This window comes from Otolemur garnettii, unplaced genomic scaffold (assembly GCF_000181295.1).
Source record: "Otolemur garnettii isolate 467f Iridium unplaced genomic scaffold, OtoGar3 scaffold00086, whole genome shotgun sequence".
Lineage (NCBI taxonomy): Eukaryota > Metazoa > Chordata > Mammalia > Primates > Galagidae > Otolemur > Otolemur garnettii.
The window spans coordinates 4,784,341-4,806,745 of NW_003852481.1; the positions used below are offsets into that span (position 1 = coordinate 4,784,341).

The following is a 22,405-nucleotide window of genomic DNA, read 5'->3' on the forward strand; positions in this document are numbered from 1 at the left end:
TGTTTTGGCGTGGCCCACTTGACCTACCATCCAGGAGGAGCTGGGGTTTCTTCTGTAACTGGAGGGTTTTTAAAAAGCGTAGCCATCAGCGAGGAGTCTGACCTTTAAACGAAAAGGGAGTGCTTGGCGACAGTGATGCACTGGTCCCCTAATTTTAGGCAGCCTTCCTGCTGGAGGGTTTCTGTGAACCATATCTAGAATACCTCCGAAATCTTTGTTCCTTACACACTTAAGCCTTCAGGTACTAAGACATGTTTATTTTCACCCTGCCCCCTCTGTCCCCTTCTTTTAAAAACACAGCTGTAAGATTCATTAAAGTCCTTCGTGTTGGCTCCTCAGTAATATTGTACATTAGTATCTTTAGGAATCAAGGCTGTGTCCCCAAGCAAGAAAATATTATTTAATATCGTTTCTATATCATACTAGCTACATAAAAGGCTTGGCTATTTTAATAAAGAAACTATAGATTTCACCAATTTTAAACAAGACGACGTTCTCTTTCGGTTATTTCTGGAAATTCCTTCTAAACATCTGCGTTTTCTTCCAACTTAAGGCACCTCCCACCTCCTCCCCAGGGGATCTGCTGACTTGGGTTGTATGTTGCCTGTCTGTGGAAGAGCAAATTTCATAGTTAGGATAAAACAAACAAACAAATAATACCAAAACAAAACCCAGTGACAGAAATCCCCATCCCTCTCCAAATTCCTAATTTTCTGCACTAAAAAAAAAAAAAAAGAAAAAAAGTCCTGGGCCAGCCTTGTGTCGCAAGGATCTCAAGACTCCAAATGGAGGGATTTGACAACTTCAAAAAGCTAACTAAATCTCAGATATCGGTTTTATTATTTACTGATTATTAAAATATCCCAACTCCTAATTAAGGAAGCCTAGGTGGCAGGAGCGACTGCGAAGGCGCGGGGGAGAAGTGTGAAGGGAGGAAGCCCTAGCTCCGCCTGGGAGGCTGCGAGTGGAAGAGCCCAGCTCCCCTGGTAGTTCCAGGCCGCGTTTTGCAGGCGGCCGCATCTGCCTCCCCTGTCTCTCTTACCTCCTTGATGTTCGGCACTATTTGTGGCCGGCGTGGTGGAAGGACACAGTGAGGTTCTCACCCCCGCCCCCCGCCCCCCGCTCCCATCCCCAGTTCCATCAAAGCGAACCCAGGCCAGCGCAAGGATCTCCGAGTTGCGAGTGTGCTGAGGCTGGGACTGTCACTCATTCTCCGATCAGCGCGTGAACGCAGCTCCGCAGCCCCTGGCAGGAAACAATTCTGCAAAAATAATCATACTCAGCCTGGCAATTGTCTGCCCCTAGGTCTGTTGCTCTGCTGCCGTCCACAGTCGCTGCAAGGGGGGGCACAGAATTTACCGCGGCAAGAACATCCCTCCCAGCCAGCAGATTACAATGCTGCAAACTAAGGATCTCATCTGGACTTTGTTTTTCCTGGGAACTGCAGGTACATTTTATTCTTTTAATTCTCAATCTGATTTGCTAATTGTCCCCTTCCCACTTCTTCTCCCCGGAGGAGCACTGTTATTTTGGATGGTTTTACGTGGAATGCTAAGGCTGGTCATTTTCGGTGAGCTGTGAAAGGAGCGCGTCGCCCTTGCTGCCCAGCCGAACCCCGAACCCTCCCGGGCTGAGCTGCACCCAGGCTGTCTCCCCGCGCCGCAAGCGCCGGGCGCTCCAGCAGCGCGTCCGCCCTTCCCACTTTGTGTGCCGGTGGCGGTGGGAGCGGAGCCGGCCAGCTCCCGGGGACGCTGCGGCCAAGCCGGTGATGGGCAGCGCTCCTTCCCCACGGCGGGCGGCTGGGCGGGGGATGTCGCGGCTCGGGTGGTGCCGCCGCACAGGCTCGGCTTCGGCGGAGAAGGGGCTTGTCAGCCTCAGCTCCGGGAAGAGTGAACAATAAGGGCAGGGCAGTCACCCGCGATCGTTATTTCCCCGGGTCTAATAAAGTGGGGCTCGCTGCTTTCTCTTCCACCCTCCGCCCCAGCCTGAATAACGGTTTGCAAAATGGGGCAAAATGGGCAGAATCGCAGGGCTGTGAGGCCGTTGTTGCACCCCGGTTGATATGACGTTAGTTTTTCATTTGCCAAATTGCTGGGTAGTTGCAAAGCCTACCCTCGGCCCGGAGCACGGAGGGATGGGAGGGTCGAGCGCGGCGTTTTGACAGGAGGAAGTGCGGAGGGGCGGAGGGCGAGGAGGGCGTGATCGGGGCTGCCTGGTGTGTGTGCGCGCGTGTGTGCGCGCGTGTTCCTTTACACGCACCGCGAGCCCGGCGTGGCACGGGGCGAGAGAAGAATGGCAGGTAGCCGCCGGAAACACCTCGCCCCAGTCCCCTTTCTTTGGGCGAGGTTCCTCATCTTGGCAAAGTGCGAACAATAGGGAGCTGGGAAGAAGACTGTAGGGATGCTGCCGCCGGTGGCCGGGGCTGCGCCGCCGCCCAGAGAACCTCGGCAGCCGGGAGGGAGATGCATTTCATTCTGGCCATTTCCATCTCGGCCTCCCTGTAAGATTATTATGTGCGTGCCCACTCTCCCCTCCAGCTGCTCCCCGCCCCCACCCAAGGATTTGCGATTTGCGCTGGTAGATCCGAGGAGAAGAAAAGAAGCAGGGGCCGCAGAGAGCTGGGTGGGTTGGGCGGACATCCTGGGTGAGGGGCGTGTGCTGGGAAGCGCCCGCGGAGAGCTGGGCGGAGGGGCTGTGTGTCGCGGTCGCCGCTGCCAGGTGCCGCTGTACCTGCCCTAGACAGCCCAGGCTGACTGGGGGAGCGCACGGGGCGGGCCGGGGAGCACCCAGAGTACCCCCTCCGCGGGCGGCACGAGAGCAGCCCTCGGCCGCCACCTCCAGCCAACTCGAATCCCTCCCATGGCGACCAATCAGAGCAGGGCTGGCTGGGCGGGAAGCCGCGAGAGGCTTTTATTGCGGCGCGGGTGGCGGCCCGGAGCTGCCAGGACAGTGTCCCGGTGTTCCAGCCTAACGGTCTCGCTCACACTCGCCGGGAGAAACCCCACCCTGGGGCCTGTCCCCCGCCTGCCCCGCAGTTTCTGAGGAAATAAAATGGAGACTAGGCGGTCACCGAGCGGTTTCTAGTCTGGCCCACCAGTGCCTGCCCACTCTCGCCTCTTTCACGCCGCCCGGGAGCATCCCACCGCCCCTTCCCGCACACAGCCTAGCGCAGCGGTGTCCGGGCCGGAGCGCGTAGCCAGGGAGGGCGCCGGGGCAGGGCTCAGCGACGCGCGTGCGCTGACTGGCCGGCCGCGGGCCGGGGGCGCTGCGAGGGCGGGGCCTCGGCCGGGCGCGTATCTGGGGACCCAGCCTGGACCGCCTGGCGTTGGGTCTTCCTCGCCGCCTGGCCGGGGCCGCCCTGGCCGTGCCCTTTTCCGTCGTGCCTGTGAGTCTCCGTGGAGGTGCTTGTTCGCGCTGGCGCGCGTGTGCGTCTTTGAGACCTCCTACCCTCTGAGTGGGAGAGTGACAAGGGAGACCGGATCTTTGGTGAGCCTGTGAGAGGGATGCCCGGCTGTCCTTTCATTATCGTGATGGGTGTAACCCTTCGTGTTTGCAGCCCTTGGGAGTTGCAGGGAGTACACTCCCAGGGAATCCCACCATAAGATGTTTGTGGATGCCCAGGCGAGGGTGGCATTCTGACCAGTGTTCCCTGGAAGCGTCCTCTTTCCTGGTCCCAGGGTCTGAGGATGGGGAGAAGGCAGAACACGAAAAGCACGCAGGTTACTTAACAAAAGAAGGAACATGAACGGTTTTCCAAAGGAAATAATTTTTTATTAAAGTACTATTTCTACCATAGTTAAATAAAATCGAAGAAATCAAGTCAAAGGGTCAGAAAGAAAATAAAAACAATATAACAAGCATAAATATACATATTTATTTATATACCTATATTTGTATAAATAAATATACATATTTATGTATATTTTTTGTGTGTATATGGATATATATGTAATATATGCTTCAAATGTGACATCTCCAGGGGTAATGATAATTCAGGCTCTGTGCTCCACTCTGTGAGTACGAAAATTCAGACACAAGGCACACTAACCTTAATATATATGTGGTATATCAAAGGAGTCAGGTCGTCCTCTGTCCTCTCCTTTTGGTGTCTTCTGATCCCTAGGAATTGCATAGTAAATTTCAGCCTATTCTAGAAGCAATCATGGATGTTGTGTGGAAAAATTATTTGCTTAAATGATCTGGGCTGGTTAAGTCACATGTTTACTTGATACTTTTACAATCTTCTGCCAATTTAACTTGAAAGAGACAAGGAATAGATAGGACTAACAAGATAGCACCAGATAAAGAACAAAGGGCACTTTCGCAACCTTCCCAAAGCTCACATACAAGCAGTCTATATGATGTCCCTCACTGAGCAAATTAAGATGCGTTTCAGCAAAGTTTGCTGGGAGCACAATTGTGGTGAGCTGTATCTCTTTGTTGATTTTCATGTTGAGATTGGGTTGTGTCTTCTTGAACAAAATTTAGCCCAATGTTATAAAGTCATCTTTAAGAATCTGGAAAACCTTTTGTAAGTCTGTCTAAGACCCCCCCCCCCAAGATTATTTGTTCATTAAATATTAATGTAATTTAAAATAGTAAAAATAACTGACAATGTATTTGCAATTCACGAGTTTAAAACAAAAGAGAATATAATCTGGACATGGTGCAAGTGTGGCCTGTCATTTAAGTTGTTGAGCAACTATTCCCACTACAAAGGTCCTAAAAATCTACCAACCTGGCTAAATGTTCATGAGTCTTACTTTTAAAAATTAATTCTTCATGAAGCTCCCTTTTTCTTACCCCAAATTGTTGATCTTCATGTCATCTTTCCAGAAACCTTTACCTAGGATCTTTGTCTTCAAAATAACACTGAAATAACAAAATAGCAGGATATGTCTGCATTCAGTAAAGGAGGTTCCACTAAATCTTCCTGTGCTAATTTGGATAAAGTAAGAATTTGTCAATTTAGTGAGTGACTGATTTATTGCACTTGATAGTTCAAGAATTGAGATAGTATGCTCTACAACTCAATACTCCCCTCTCCCCAAGTCCCACAAAAAAGCATATATATATGGTGTAGGCATGTTCTTTGCAAGAGATGTGGGTGTTTACTCAAGACAGCGATAAGAGGGAAAAATTAGTCACATAAAAGGCCCCAATTTGTAAAGTTTTGTATAGTGCTTCTCTGGAATGCATTCATCATTAATCGAATTCCTCAGATAAGTAATATGTAATTTAATGTAAGTGACCTATGTCTGTATTTTTCTGTCACAGGGAACACATGTCCTAATTGCCTTTCAAAATAAGTAGCACCATTTTGTCATTCAAAAGCTATTTCAGATGTGACAGATGCTTTTGCTGGCTGCAGAACTCAGTTTCTCAAATTAGAGACAGCACTTTGTAAACTTTACACTGTCTGAAATGCGGACTTCGGAATTTCTGATGCAATCACTTAATTTTTCAAGGTGAAAAAGGTTCTATTTAGTATTAGTTTGATGAATTCCCCATATTTACGTCCTCAATGTTAAAGAATCGTGGCTGCTTTCCAGACTGAAAGTGGCTTCAATACAACTGGCAGACCTCCAAAGACATTTTACAGACAGTCCTTCCTGACTCGGTGTAAAATAAGTGATTGACTACCTGTTGCTAAAGAACGGTTTGAACTTTCCTTGATGATCTTGGGTTTGTGGTGATGGAGAGCAGAACCAATTGGCCGACAGGGGCAAGAAGGGACCGCACCTGCCCCCGTCAGTCTGTGGCAACAATCTGTTGCCTGGGAGGAAACAAAGACATTTTTAAAAGGCTCTCCTGCAATGTTGAAGTATTGAGTTGTAGAGCACACAAATGGTTTACAGTGTCAAAATACATACTTTAATGTAAATTCCATCATGCAATCGGTCATTCTTCAGTTTATCAATCTAGGCAAATATATAGACAAGGAATGTCTGGAGCTTTAAAAGAAATAGGAAATTACAAAGAGCATTTTAATACTCTTAAAAGTGGGTTACGGATTAAATACACGAATCATCTGGCTGTGTCAAATAAGGATCTTTTGAGTTTTGAACAACAACAAAAAAAGCACAAGGTTAAGATTCCTTTGGTTTAAAAGAAAGAATTCTGAGTAAAATTCAGAAAAATGATTTCATATGTTTCTCAATGAAACTCTGAGCTGTATTGTAAGTGATGGCCTCTTATAGGGAGATGCCCCAGGACCTCTCTGAATCCTAACGATTAGATTTCTATTCGCTTCAGCGTTTTTAATATCAAAGTACATTGTAGTGAAACCATTTTCAATAATATGGGTAGATATGTTTACTACCGTAGGGCAGTAGAATTACAAAAGTCAATCTAAAGGTCATAGTCATGTTACCTTTAGTCCTTTTGGTTATTAACTCTTGATGCTAAACCTTAAAACCATTTGCTGATGTAAAAGGATGTAAATTATTTGGCATTGGCAGCGGTGCCATTATGCCCTTTCATTTCAGTGTTGTTGAAATACCATCCCTCAGCTGCAGGTGCTCATTAGAAGTACTGCTTTTTGATGTTGGTCTGGGTGCCAAATGGCGGCCTTTCAGGCAATTTCAATACATTATACTTAAAACACTCTTAGGCCATGTCCACACACAGCCAATGCGTTAACTGGTTTTCAGTCAGGCTGATGACACTTTTCCCTTCCTGCAGTATTAATTTGGCTTCTGAGCAAATGGAGACATACAGGACTGTGCTTCAAAAAAGAAGCCATTTGGTCTATCTTGTGTTATGTGTATTTTTGAAACACAGATTTTAATAAAACTGTCGTGCATTCTTTTTCTCCCCAGTACACGCCATGCTTTCTTGAATTCAGAGATTACGTGGCTGATGTGATTTAAAAGGCTTCTCTGTAACCTACATTCCTCTATGCACTCTCATTGAGTATTTTTTTGATTTGTGGCTGTGAACGGTGGCCACATCTGAGTTTTCGCTTTCTACTAGGCGTGATTCCCGAGATAATGTGTGAAAAGCTTTTTTGTTGTATATTAATCTCTTCCTTTGGTGTCTGATTACCTCATCATTCAGCAATATTCATAATATTATCGCCCTGTTTGAGATTGTATTACACTGAGTATTCTCTTAAATAGTTGATCAAATATGTTTATTGAGTGCCAGCTTGTTATCATCAGCTCTGTGGGGAATTAGGAAGGAGTGAGATGACATAATTTCTGCTGTCAAGGAACCCTGAGGGTAGTAAAGCACGGAGATTAAGAGAGGTGACAAGGTTGAAACCTCCACCCTTATCTTTTACTAGCTGCCTGATCTGGACACGTTCCTTAACTTCTGTAAATTTCAGTTTCCTCTTGTGTGAAACAAGAATATTAATAATGCTTACTTGTTAGAGTTGTGATTATTTTAGAGATCACTGGACTTCAGTATATGCAAACTGTGATTGTTAGGAAGAAGATGTATAGTTATATAGGAAATAATTATTACTCATATATGGTGCTCTCTTTTTAGAAGGGTTTATAAAAGGATATTATCAGAATATTATTTCTTTATTGATTACAACTAGATTTGAAAAACTAGTTGCTAATATGCCTGCATTGCCATGTTGGTTGTGAATACTTGAGAGAAAAGTGGTCTGATTATAAGGTTGGACGCCATTAACTCAAGAAGGGTAGTTATTGATATCATGGAGCTTGAAGAATATACCATTTTGAGAGCCCCCTTTAAGGAAAGTATAAAACTTTCTTGCTTTTGCAAGATTTAGGAAAGACATTGCCAGGTCCCCATTCCTTGGAGAACCTTGGAAGGAGACCACGTACTTGAGGAACCTTCATAATGTCCAGCCCTGCATTAGCACCTGTGCTGTTGTCTGGTTGGACCCACTTGTTTGAGAATATAAGCGAATTGTTTCAGTTTGTTAAACATGCACCTTATAACGGTAGTTTGTGTGGTGCTTTGAAGATTAGAATCATATTGACATCAAAGTCATCTTTGAAAAGAAGTTATGGTGTCTCTATTTTACAGACCATATTACGTGAGCACCTCACTGATTTGCTGTTTCTCGCTGACGCTATTTTTGCAAATTACTAATTCGAATAAAATAAAGTAATTGCTATTATTCAAATGAGTCAGGCATAAGTGGCCGATTGGCAGGGCGGGAAGTAGTCCTGCCAACTAAATGCATACGATGTTGGAGACGAGATGAAGGATGTTGTTTTGGCTATTCCAACAGGACATCAGCTGGATATATAATACCAATAATTACATCTTAATCATCACTATCTGGTTACAAAACCCTTTGATATCTGTTACATCATTTAATCTTCACATCATTTATTCAGTAAATATTTAATGAGTACTTTCCCTGTGCTGGGTGCTGGGAATACAGGGGTGAACGGAATATACATTGCCCTGTTGCCAGGGAGCTTCCAGCCTTCATAGTTCAGAGAAAGAGAGACGTTACAAAGTAAAACATAGTCACATATATACCAGGGGTGCCAAAAAATGTATGTGCGTTATAAGAGATGTTAATTATGGATTTCTTTGTATCATATATTATATGATATATACTTTGAGCACTTCTTGTAGAGGTCGAGCATGACTCGTGTTCATCCTTTGCCATCTCTCTATATTAAGTATTACGATTTTAGCACAGTTTTTACCTTTCTTAAAGTGTCCATACATTTTTGGGGCACCCTATGTATAATGACATACTCAAATATGTCATTATATGGAACAAACAGGGTACTATGAGAGATTTCTGGGAGGATTCAGTGGTTGGGGAGGTGAGGACGTAACATTTAAACAACTCTGTGAAATAGGGAGAACAGATGGTCTCCTCATTTTAGGGCATGATTGATTGATGCTTAATTCAACAAATGTTGAATTACAACAAACATTCCCAAATTCCTTAATTCAACAAACCTTCCTAAAGTCTCGAGGAGGTCGCTTAGCTGCAGGAATGGTGCCCAGTTTCAGGTTATGAAGTTCAGGAAAATGTGCCTCTGCCTCCTCAAGAGCTTACCACCTAGAGGGAGAGAGAGACATACTATTCTTACATGAATTAAATGCTCTTGGACCACAAGGAAGGCAGCAATTCATTCTGCTCCAGACTCCCTTGAGCTGGGCTTGGGGGATGAATGCGCCTTCACCTGGAGGCACAGGAGGGAAGAGTGGTTCAGGCACAGCAAACACCTGGAGCAGTGATCAGATGGGAACACAGCTGTGTGTAGGGAGAAGTGTGGGGGTACATGGGAAGCTGTAGCCAGAGGTCAGGATGGAAATTATGTTCTGTAAGGCCACGTTGAGTTTGGTTTTGAAGTGAAAAGTGAGACTGAGTAAGGTGAAGCGACTTAAGCTGGTGGAGCTGGGACCGTAACTTACATCAGTTGGCTGCACTTCATCCTTCTCTAAAGCGAGGATAATTGGAGTATATACATTGCCCTGGAAGTTGTGCCAAGCAAATGTGAGTTCCTGTGGCTTCTGGACTGGCAGAGTCTGCCTGCCATGAGGGGCAGGACCGAGAGCTGTGGGGTCTGGCGAGTCTGGACGGACCCTGCCTGCCTTCTGCAAGGTATTCCCCTTCTGAGCCTGTTCCCCATCTGTAAAATGGGGTTCATGACACCTTCCTGATGGGTTTCAGTGGCTTAAATAAAATCACATAGTAAAGTAGGTACTTGACATGTGTTTTCAAAAAGCTTGTCTTGATTGGAGACTTGAGTTGAAATGTTTGTTTAAAAGGAGTCTGGTAACTGGGAAGAGGAGGAACAAAAGTGCTGGGCTAGAGGCTGGCGTGGGAGGAAACAAAATAAATGTAACAATTCTACACTGCTGGCCCGGAAGAAAGCTTTCAGGTGGCTGAGGAGAAGACACTTAGTTCAGATCATTAAGAAATCCTGGAACATAAGTGCCTGGGTGAAAAGGACTGGTAATAATCATGTAAATTACTTAGAAAGGCATAAAGCATCTTGATTGGTTTGAGTGTCTGGAAAAAAAGGGCAAGAAAGCTATTAGTTGATGTGGGCCTCCTCCATCCTAAGGTAAATAGGGCGGGAAGGGCCTGTTCCCTTGCAAGGGAAGATGGGTCTGGCCAAAGAATTGTTATAGAAGAGCATTTAAGACTGGGTCTGGGGCAGGCCATATTCAAATCTTAAATGCTAGAGAAAGGAGAGAAGGGTCCTGCTGGAGAGGTTAGCAACATCATTTTAAAAGTGATTCCGAGCATAGTTAGCAGTAGCAGCTACCCTGGGAACATATGCTGTGCCAGGCTCTCTGTTTGATGCTAGCTACGAATTAGCAGAGAAATAAGTAGGAGTGAATTGGTAGAGATCATTGCCGCACTTAAAGGGAATTTTTGTTTTATGTCACATCGACCGTACTGGCTGGTTGTAACATTTAAACAAAAGGTTAGGGCAAGGAGTTTCGCCGTAGGAAACATCAGGCACATGATGGAGACGCCAGAGGCTGGGAAAACAGGGCCCAGTTAAACCTGGCTCTGAGACCCGTGAAGTCCAATGAAAGTATCTCGCTTAATTAACAAGACTTGGTGTGGAGAAAGGATACCGTTGGGCTTAAATTCAAAAGATCCACGTTCAAAAATTATCTCTGCTACTAACTAGGCAAGTGAAGGTACGTAAGTTACTTAACCTCTTGTAAATATCATTTCCTCATTTAAATGTAAGAATGAAATAAGCTCATATATACAGAATGGGTTGCAAGTAAAAATATTTCACAACTGTACTTTTTGTTAGTAGACGTGGAGCTGAAAAGTTTTATAGCGTTCAGATTTTATGTATTGCCAGAGGGACTTGTTAGATTAAAGAAACCCAACTGCGATATATTTTATAAAGCAGATAATTTTGGAAAGTTACACTTGTAATGAATTTGGATATGGATAAAAAGGGTGTAGCTGAGATGTTAGAGACGAGGAACCAACAGCAGGGGGCTTAGGTAATAAAGGCCACGTGGTTAGATGCTTGAGAGAACGATTATTACAAGTTACAGACTCGAGGCAATGAAATAATCACGGCACTGTCAACATGACGAAGGAAAGTAAAAGATACCTTAGGTTTTAGAAGGAGTTTGGGTATCCTACTATCTGTATTATTTGGAGCTCAGTATTTTGCAAACTGTGGGTGGTGAAATCTGTTTAGTTGGTCACGATATACGTTAAAAAGGAAGGGAGGAAAGAAGAAAATGAGAAAGGAGAGATGGAAAGAGGAATGAACCGGAATAGAAAAGAGGGTGTTTTCTATAGAAAGGGTAAGTTGCTTGGAGAAACTTTTGTTTCTGTGTGTGTGTGTGTGATCGTGATGTGATAAAAAAACAGGGTGTGGCTTTAGTTCAAAAGAGTTTGAAATCCATTGTCAATAAAAGGAAGAAGGCAGGACTGGAGAGAGGGTGAAGCGGTCTGTAATTGAGAGGGAGCACATTAGAAGGATTTAATGGGTAGTGAGGGAGGTTAAGAATTGACAGCAAAAATACTTCCTGAGCTTCTAAGCAGTCTGTTCACTGCAGGGTGTGAAAAAACAAAACTCTAAATACAATACTTGTTTTTGAAATGGGGTCTCCTTCTGTGCCTAGGCTGGTCTCAAACTCGCAGGCTCCCACCTTGGGCTGCAGGGTAGCCGGTACTGCAGGCAAACTCCATCACTCTCTAAATGTAAAAGCTTGACCTCGGTGAACTTACTATCTATTTGGGACTGAAAAGATAACTGGGAAAACCAGGTGGTATCTACAACCAAAATGGGGGGCACGTAGCATTTCAGCGGCAGGATAAAGATTGCCTGGGAAGCAGGGGTGGTTGCAGAACCCTTCACCATGTAGGATTGAGTTGAAGGAAGGTTCACGGAAGGATCAGCTCTGTGAGAGGAGGCGTGGATGGAGGTATGCATGTCACCTGTTTAGGACAGAGTGGAGAGAGACTGGTTAAGGAAGCCAAGAAGACCACATGGTCATAGTCAGTGGAGAAAAAACACCAGGAATTACAGTCAGTACTTTGTGGGGTCATTATCACACCCACAGATATTCATGTTGTTGTATTTATGTGACATATAGAATGGTATCTTGTCTACCATTCAGAAAGTAATTTCGAGCAGATGGAGAGAACTGGAGCTCAGTGATATGACTGCCTAGCTCAGAAAAGTATAATAATGTCAGATTAAAAAATTGCAAGTAATCAGTATTTGAAGCTTTAAAGTTTTGAAGTTTTTTGTAAAAATACGCTGTTGGGTGTGGTGGTCGACACCTGTGATCCCAGTTGTCCTAGAGGCTGAGGCAGGAGGATGGCTTGGACCAAGGAATTTGAGGCTGCAGTGAGTCATGATTGCACCACTGCACTCTGGCCTGGGTAACAGAGAGACCCTGGGTAATAATACCCAGCCTGGGTAACAGTGAGACCTCCTCTCTTAAAAAAAAAAAAAAACCCAGAAACAACCTCCCCAAACCCCACCTTTTTCACTTACTCCATCATTAAGACTGTTTGAAGATAAATTACTTTTTGTGTCGTCTGAGTTTTCTATAGTGAACGTATATCGCTTTAGATTCAGTTGTGAAATTAATAGTGGGTGAAAAGGAGGCCAGCATTACTCAAGGTGGTTAAGAGTGTAAGGAAGATGAAAAGGGAGCAGAAACTCTGGATCTGTATCAGAGGAAAGCAGTGACCCCAGGGGGATTTCAGTTGAATAGTGAATTTCAAGTCTTACGTAAGAGTCGGAGACGTTGGAGAATGAGCTGACATTCTGGACACTTAACACAAAGGAGAGCGGTCTGGTCAGGCCTTCATTCCACAGGCCTTCTGGGCATGTTCGCCTGAGAGCACCGTGGGGAAAGAGCCAGACAGCGTGGGAAGGACAAGGGGAAAAAGGCAGGTGAAAGGAGATGAATAAAGTTAGGGGGTTTCCCCTTGTAATTCCATGTGTCATGTGCGTTGATTATTTTCACATACAGTTTTATCTTCTTCCATCATCGCCTGTGGTATTTATACCTTTCTTTTTATTACCTTTTAAAAAAATCTTCGGCTATGATGCCACAGCATTCAATCCCAGGGCAATAGCATGAGACTCTGCCCCTCCTTCCCAACAAAAAGGTCTGGAAAATAAATAATTAATTAAAAAAAAAAGTATGAAGGTTTAGGCTGAGACGTGTGGATTGCTTGAGCTTATAAGTTTGAGACCAGACTGATCAAGAGTGAGACCCCATCTCTAAAAAGTAGCTGGGTTTTGCAGCAGGTGCCTGCAGTCCCAGCACTTGGGAGGCTGAGGCAAGAGGATCGCTTGAGCCCAAGAGTTTGAGGTTGCTGTGAGCTATGATGCCATGGTGCTCTACTGGGGACAAGAAAGTGAGACTCTGTCTCAAAAAAAAAAAAAAATCTTCCTGTGTGTAGCAGAATCTTTTGAAGATTCTTCTTCTGGTCATAAATTGGATGCATTATTTTTTATCAGGTTTGCTTTTGCTAAAAGGCATGGGGAGGGTTGTGACTGCTTTTCTAATGTTGTTTTTATTCACATTTCACTTGGGAGTGCCGTTCTGTTTAAATGAGATGCTGGCAATCACCAATTAAGCTGTCGTTGCTACATGAGGATTGAATTTAGGGTAGAACATGGTAGCCTTAAAGACCAGTTATCATGTAAATCCAAGGCACGCTCTTTGATTTGATAATTATTAATTGTCTCCCTTTCTTAATTTCCCGTCTTCTTTGGTGTTCAGCGGGGGTACACACTGCAGGAGGTACCCCGTAAACCTTTGCTATCAAAACTACAGTTTGTACTGTGGCTTTTCTGTTTACCATGACCTTGAGTCAATTATTTAATCTCTGCAACGGTCAGTTTTATTTATCTGTGAATTAGGGATAATACCCACCTAATAGGGTTATTGTGAGGCTGAAATGGGGGTAGTTTATACAACTGTTCGTCACATAGTGAACCCTATAATTATCTCCCATTTCCTTTTTTTCTGCTAAAGTTCACAGTGAAGAAATACACAAATTAGTGTTGGGTTTAAGTATTGATTATAATGAGAATCACATTTTTTTCCATTATTTTTCATTTCCCGAGCGTTCGGGATCACCAGGGGTTGCTACTGAGTTAGAAATAGCTGATTGCATAGCTGTTTTACCTCCTGTGGAAAGCAAAGTCTAGTCGATCTTGATTTTGAGAAAAGGATCATGTTAAATATCCAATTGCTTTATGTAGAGTCTCCTTTCTCTTTTCATAGGGTTGATATCAAACCTGTCTATTCACCATGATAGGGGAGCCGTAAAATTTAGTGTATTTAAATAATGGTTGTTACTAACGATCAGATTGGTGACACTTCATTAATCTGAAAGTTGTTTCTCTGGCAACCTGAATTCTTCAGGACATGAAAGATGGAAAAGTGAAGGAAAGAGACCTCAGACAGACAGCAGAACACCTTCTTCTTCTTGATAACGGTATCTTTTCGTGTTGCTGAGGATTTCGGAAAGTTTCCCTGGTGTCCTGTGCTGGCTCTTTGTCCTCGGAGTCCCTCTCTGTCCTGCTTGCTTTGGTGTCTCCTGTCGTGTTTCCTGTTGTGATTCTTCTAGTGATCCTTGGGTGTCAGTAAGGAGGGGGACCTGGGGAGGGGCAAAGCAGTGGAGCTCCCTGCAGGCGGGTGCCACCTGGAGGAGGATGCTGAGACCTGGTCCGCTGCCTGAGGGACACCCACAGCCGCTCTCAGGCTGACATTTTCTCTGGGGTGGGTCAGTTGAGGAGAAGTCGCCTCCGGGTTTTGCAGCTCGCAGGGTGTAAGTCTGACTCCTGTTTTTCTCCAAGCTGAGTGGGAGAAATGGATTGTGGGCATTTTTCTGCAGTCATCAAGATTTCATTTAATCCCCGTATTTTCAGTAAGGCGCTTCTGCCCTCAGCAAAGAACAAAGTCCATCTGGGTCAGCCTCTCCATTAATAACCACTATTCTATTCTACTCTCTCTATATCTCTTTTTTTGAGACAGAGTCTCCCTCTGTCACCCTGGGTAGAGTGCTATGGCCTTGCAGCTCATAGCAATCTCAAACTCATGGACTCAAGTGATCCTCTTGTCTGAGCCTCCCAAGGAGTTGGGAGTACAGTGTGCGTCACGATGCCCCAGCTAGTTTTTCTGGTTTTAGTAGAAGGTGAGGTCTAGATCTTTCCCAGGCTGGTCTTGAGTTTAGGCTAAACTTCTGAGCTCAGGCAATCCACCCGCCTCAGCCTTCCAGAGTGATGTCCTACTATTCTATTCTACTCTTCTGTGAGAGGCGACAGGAAAGGGACATGACCCTCCTACTGCTTATAGTCACGCTAGTGCATGTGGGTATGGCTGCAGTGAGCCGTATGCCAGGGCACATCAGCTTTAGTTTGGGAGCAGACTCAGAACCCACCAGTAACATATCTCTCTCAGGGTTCATAATTGCTACAGTCCAGAGCAGACCTGTGAAATCTCTTCTCTCACAGGTTTTAGTATAGCTCTGTTGAGATTGAATGAAGCTTGCAGAGTTCATAGAGGAAAAGGTAAATGCATGGTCTAGGGCACATCAAAGGAAAAAGACCTAAAAAGAGGAATGTTAAAGCAACTTCAAGGGACTGGCGATTCCAAGAGTTAAGGCCAGCCACAGGTTTTCAAGGAAACTTTTCTAAATTTAAGATTTCTCAAGAGAGTCCGGAGTGGCCCGAGAGGCTTCATTTCTTGGATGTAAAGATACGGGCTTGGCAGTGATTCTGCAAACCAGACCAAGAGCAGTTTCTTGGACACGTTTCCCAATGGCCATGTCCCAGACTTGTTGGGTAGTAGAACGTCATTAGAAACATTCGTTTCATTCATCGTTTATGGAGTAACTCTTGTGTTTTGTGTCGCTGGAGGTGTTGGAGGTAAAAGACGAACACATTCAGTAGCTTTGTGAAAAATTCAAGACCATGTTTTAAAACATTTTTGCTTACTTGTGCCATATATTCCTGTGGAATGACACTAGGGACAACCTCGAGATGTCAGAAAATGATAACTAAACGTTATTTATTCCCTTTTGTGCATGTAACTTAAAGTTACTCATCACATGTTCAGAATTTAAAATTTTCATCAAAGAAAACCATCTGTTGTAATGAAGCAAAAAAGGGACATTATGTGATTTTCTTTGCAGATAAGAGATGGGAAGTGAGTCCGTTAACTGCCCTAGATTACAATTTGAGGTCATTTTGAGCTAAATTGGTTTTGGAATCAGAATTAAATTACCAGTCAGACTCAATTAAGATAACTGGTCATGAAGGGAGTTCTGTTCCCTCCTTTCCTTTTCATAAAAGGAATATTTTTATTGTTTGTATTTCTTCATAGCCAACTTTCATGTAGGCATTATATTTTAGAAGGTCTACACTTCAAACAGTAATTGACTTAGGTATTTAAGAGTAGTTCTGTATTTTCTTTCTTCAATTATAAATTTCTTAATTTGGAATTCAAAAGTACCAAGGAAGAAAAGAATTTAGACTAAAGATGACTTTGGTGGCGTTGGTTCTGTATCTGAGGCAGTCTAGAGAATCCAGGCACTCATGACTTGTGCTAGTTAGACATCAGAACATTACAAAGAAACAGAGACGTCTTGCTGATATCCTTGAAACGATGCTAATATGTGTCCTGTGGTGGTAGGCAGATATCATTGGTTGACAGAGTCACATGTCTTAGTATTTGATTGGTAAGAAGATGGGCTTCCTTTAGGGAATGGGGGGAGTTGATCTACCTAGCGTTTTCAAATTTTTTGACTGAAATTTAATTTGAAGTGCACTCATCCATATCTAACATCTCAAAATTTTATCTATCGAGTTTTGGTTTTTTTTTTTTTGAGATGGGGTCTCACTGTGTTGCCCAGGCTGGAGTGCAGTGGCTATTCACAGGTGCCAGTTTTCAATGACCATAAAAATCAAGTTTTGATGTAGAATGAATTGATCAAAAACTTAATAGCCAGAGAAAAACTTTTGAGTTGTTGATGATTTTTTTTTTTTTTGCTTAAAACATCTGGTGGAAATGTCAGGTCATCGTGTGAATGGAAATTCTTCATGAGACTTTGTAGGTGGAGACAGACCAAAACAAAAGTGATGAGAAAAGTAAAATTTTTATTAGGGAAGGCCTATTAATTATATCTGATAATTTTGCATTTTCCTGGGGAAAAAAAATCTCCAAGAAAATAATGTGGTTAGAAATGTTCCTTAAATGTGCGTATGTATGTAATCCATTCAGCAAAGATCTTATTTTCTTTGTAGTATTGTTTTATTGAACACATTTAATTTAATTTTCTACCCAAACAGTCTTATATTGAATTTAACAATAATTTAGAAAAGCCACAAGTTTTACAAGGCTCCATGTAAGTTAGATGGATTGCTATTAAAATGTAATTTATAGTGTTAGAACTTTTTAGAAAAATGTAACTTGTTAGTCTTAATTTGGAATGTATAATAAATCTTAGAAATCACAAGTTTTCCAAAGGTTCCTGCCAGACAGATCATTCGCTGTTTAAAAACAAAGTGCAGTTTCTTAAAAAGGAAGTATAGCTTGTCCTATCCAAGTGACTTTCCTATATTTAGAAAAAAAATTAATGACATTGCAATCAGGAGTGGACCGTAGATTTAAATATGATACAAAAGGTTTAAAATCCAAACTGTCATTGTTTACAAAATATTGGCAAATTAGAGCTAAAGTGGCTTGGTGTTATTGTGTAATCTTCTGTTTAAAAATAAACAGTGGAAATAATTGTAGAAACCTCTGGGCTTAGAAAGGCTTGTTGGTGGTTCTTCACATCCTACTAAGAAAGCGGGCTGTCTTTGCATATTAATCAAGTTGTGAAAGGAAGCTTGCCTTATTTGCATTGTGTATGCGCTAAGAAGTCCAATAGTATGCCTGAGAAAAAAATGGGGGGATTGTAATTGTTGTTCTCAAAAGGGTTTTTATTCCATTCAAGTGGAAAAGCTGAATACTGGAGAATTAGTGCAGTGTTTTGTGGAAGAAGAGTCCCTTTTGGCCACTGCCTTTGGCGTAGTGCAACCCTAGTGTGGAAGGGTCTTGAATGTTGGGGTGAAGAGAAAAGTGACTCATCTTTCTATGATGCAATCTCTGTTCTTCTAGAGCTCTATCATTTTGTAAGCATTTTCTCCCTGTTGTGTACCCAGAAGGAATTAGAATGACATTCTGGGGATGTCTGCAATATTGGAAATCTTAGGAGAATAATTAAACCTGGGCTTTAGGGGTGGGAGATACACAAATAAAGTAAATGAAAAAAATATCTGATTTGGTTAACGCCTGGCAGATAGAGTTTGTTGCTCAAATTGATTTTAAACGTATGTATTATCTTTATAATAATGGCTTTTTTTTTTTGCATCGTTGTAGTTTAAGATTCATTGGTTAAATGGAAACATTGAGAATCAACGGAAGAAATGTTCTTAATGTTACCGAGACTTTCTTTTAGTACGTTCTGAAAAGATGAGCTGCTTTTAGTATGTTTCTCATCTCTTTCATGGAAGCTTTTCTGGATCTAGCTGTAGCTAGTTGGAGCTGGCAACAGCCACATTAACCAGTACAGCTTCTGAGACCTCCAACTTCACATTAGTTATTTCGGAGATCTGTTACTTTCTGAGTTCTTAGTACCCCTTTAAAAATTCTGCATGGAAGATAGCATTTCCGGTTAGATTTGAATTTCCCAAGGGGGAAAATGGGCCATGTAATACGTGTACACATATTTTGACAAAATGATCGTCTGTGATCAGGAAGAGAAAACCTGTTGTTTGAATCGATCTTGTTAAATTCTGGAAGGTAGTTAGCTGAGTCGAAAGGTTGCACACAGCTTTTACCGAAAACAATTTGGGTTTGGTAAATTTGACGATTAATGAAACTGATAGTATCACCGTCTTCCTGTGTTTTACAGATTTTGGTTATTTGACAGTCGGACCTAGATCCTCTGATGATAACATCTGTTTTATTTGACTTGTGTTCTCTAATATTCATCTATACGGACTTTATGTTTAATAGGGGCTTATGTAGAGTCGTCCATAGACTTTTAGCTTGTTTGGGGGCTGCGGTTCTGAAGAAGCCAAAAAGTAGTTTGACAACATAGGACCACAGAAAACTGAGACTGGTAGAATTAAAAATAAGCAAACACATTTCTGACCATTCCAAAAAGACCCTAGGTAGATTTCATAATAAATTTCCTTCTGGAATAAATACACAATTGATGTATTTCTCCATGATTTTTGTTATAGCTATGAGTATGTCAACAGACAAAATGGTGGCAAATTAAGTGAAAGACCTAACTGGGTTTTATTTCTGACTCATGAATGGGACAGCCTCCATTCTGCAAAATAAAAGGAGAGCTCCCCCTGGGCAAGTGGGTTTTGTAAGGTGGGAACAAAGCATTAAAACAAGTATCCAATGTACTCAGCCCTACTATGGAACTAATTTATAGCTTCCATATGAAAGCTATAATCCAATTATAGCCTAAGAATATGGGGAGAGGGAGAGGAGGGGAAGGGGGAGGATGGCTGGAGGAAGAGTGATTGGTGGGACGACGCCTGTGGTTCATCTTACATGTGAATCTTTCTAAATGTAGAATATAAATGTCTTAACACGATAACTAAGAAAATGACATGAAGGCTGTGTTAACCAGTTTGATGAAAATGTTTCAGATTGTATATAAAACCAGCCCACTGTACCCCCATGACTGCATTGATGTACACAGCTATGATTTAATTAAATAAATAAATAAATAAATAAAAATTAAAAAAAAAAAACCTGGCTGGTTAACATCAAGTTGCTTTTTTGTAAGTGTTAGAAGTGAGGGTATTTGCTTATTACGCTGACTCAGGTATCCTAGAATCTCGTGTTTTTAGGAAAACTGGCCTGTTTGGGGATCTGTCTACCCCCTTAAAGTTTCAGTTTGATTATGCGGAATTTAGCGTGAGCGAGTCCCTTTTGGTTTGGTCTGTTCTGATGGGGCCTGGCACAGGAGCTCAGTCAAGAACAATGCCTCCCATCATTTTTGTTTAACAGGCATAATTTTTAGAGCTTATAGTTGATTTAAATTTAAGCCTTTTGATGAAAGTATGAAAGTATGACATGTTTCTAGGATTGCATAGGTTTCCTAAGTCTATAAAATTGAGTACCAACAAAGTATCAAAAAACCACACCATCAGAATAGGCAGAAACAGCATTTGACAAAGGGCAACGCCCTCTCATGATAAAAACACCCAATAAACCAGGAAGAGAAAGGACTTTTCCCACCTGATAAAGGCCATCTGTGAAAAATCCAGAGCTAACGTAACACTAATGGCTGATAAACACAAACGGCCAAAGGATGCTCAGCATCACAAGGCATCAGGGGAATGTAAATCAAAGCCACAACGAGGTATCACTCCACACCCTCTAGGACGGCTGTAATCAAAAAGACAGATAATAACAAGTGTTAGTAATGATGTGGAAAAATTGGAACCTTTCTACACCGCTGATGGGAATGAAAATGGTGCAGCTCATTTGGAAAACAGTCTGGCAGTTCTGCAGCAGAGTTACCATGTGAACCAGAAGCTCTCCTGTTCCAAGAGAAATAAAAACATATGTCTGTATAAAAATTTGCAGGCTAATGTTCATGCAACATTATTAATACAAGTGAAAAAAAATGGAAACAACCTTTTGGTCCTTTCAGCTGGTGGAAAGGCCAAAAAATGTGGTACATTCATACCCACAATGGAATATTATTTGGAAATAAAAAGGAGTGAAGTCTTAGAACACAGGGGAGACTTGCTTCTGCGTTTTAGTCACATAGGGTCCTTCGTTGCATTGGCCATGGGTTAGCCTGTAACCGGGAAGGTTTGTTTTAAGCGTAGTACTTGTTAATATGTATCCTCTGTTCTTACTAACCTTTAGGTTGTGGGCATTGCATCTCCATGAGACTAGTTAAAATAATCGTATTTGGATATTCTTGAAAGAACTGTTGACGAGGTACATGCTAAGATTACCCTTGGCACCACAGAAATATGCCTAGTTTTTGAAAACATCTGTCTCTAGGCTTGCTATTAGAGGGGAAGCATTTATGTCTTCTATTGATGTGTTGTTGACTGGGGTGCAATTCCTTCATCATCTTGTGACGCTGCTACACAGGATAGGAGGTTATAGAGGATGACCACCCCTTTCACACCAAGTATCATCACCTTAGCACCATGGTAGAATCTTATGTTGTGTGCATTGACTGTTAAGCTCTTCTCATCTGCGCCATTGTGATAGTTTGATCAACCCCCTCTTTGTGTATAGATAAAAGTGGAATGTATGTTTTCCAGCAGTTTATAATCTTTCATTCTTGAATTTCACATAGAAGTGTTCATTTAGGGTATTAACTGTAAAACAGTATACAGTGCATATGGTTGCATTTTAAAGCCAGGCTAAGATAGATTTCAGATGTATTTCTTGGCATGTGAAACTTCCTTAGTGATCGTAAATAAAATATTAATTCGATATTGCTGTGGTAATTAATATGAAAATGGTTAAATACTTCTTAGATGGCATTTCCTGTGTTGGGAAAATACTACATGGCTTTTCTTGAACCTGGTAAGGAATTTCTGACGAGACTGCGTTTTTTGTTAAAAGTAGTAGAAATCTTTTAGTCGTAGAGAAGAACACATCTTTTAGTTGTAGTCTTTGAATGAGAAGTACTCTTGGTTGCTTCTGGATTTTCCACCAGGATGCTTTTTGTACCGAGGTGCATTTCGTGTGACGGAATCACTCACAGGAGCCATGTGGAAGTAGTTAACCCTTGAATTAAGGAATTTAAAAGATCTTTGAAAGTTCAGCTTATTCAACTTCTCTAAACTATAATTCACAAATATCTCAGATGAGTATCTGTCTTTTAAAAAGGTAGAGGTTAAGGATCAAAGGTCAAAGTCATGTGATAAAATTGTTGACTTCCATCAGGTGGCTTTCATTTTTTAGAGCGAATTTAATATTTATTGACAAAAACAGTCAAATGTTGACACATCTTTTCAGACATATTTATTTCATGGTACAGGCTGTACCAAGTCTGTGACATGAATTTTTTCCCCCCTAAGAGTTTTGTGACTTATTTTGATGGCCGCAGGGATGCAGTTTTCTCCCTGTGATGGTTCTCTCAGGATTAACTACAATGTACTTGTGCAAGTAGGTCCCTGATAAGTTCCCAGTTGACTCAGTTTCATTCTGAGCTCCTTCTAGACCAGTGGTTCTCAACCTGCCTAATGCCATGAACCTTTAATACAGTCCTAAGGGGTCGCAACCCACAGATTGAAAACCGCTGTATAATCTTTATTCATTCCTGCATTGTGTATGTATTTATGTCTTTGAGTAAGAGGTAAGATTTAAAGGCGGTGGAGATGGTACTGAATTGAATTATTGTAGAAAGAGTTCCAGCTGGGGGTGTATTTACAAAGGCTAGGTG

The 22,405-nt window shown here is 42.4% G+C and overlaps 1 protein-coding gene across 4 annotated transcripts in view; it reads left to right on the plus strand.

Annotated features, from left to right (window-relative positions):
* The first annotated feature begins 1,030 nt into the window (after positions 1 to 1,030).
* NCAM1 (neural cell adhesion molecule 1) overlaps positions 1,031 to 22,405 on the plus strand; it is a 308,717-nt gene continuing 287,342 nt past the window's right edge. For 2 of the 4 annotated variants that reach the window (XM_003794751.2, XM_003794752.2), the window contains exon 1: positions 1,031 to 1,447. In XM_003794751.2, coding sequence (XP_003794799.1) covers positions 1,396 to 1,447 — 52 coding nt within the window. In that variant the 5' untranslated portion in view covers positions 1,031 to 1,395. The remainder of the gene's footprint in view (positions 1,448 to 22,405) is intronic. The other 2 variants (XM_012808164.2, XM_023516051.1) reach the window with 2 other exon arrangements.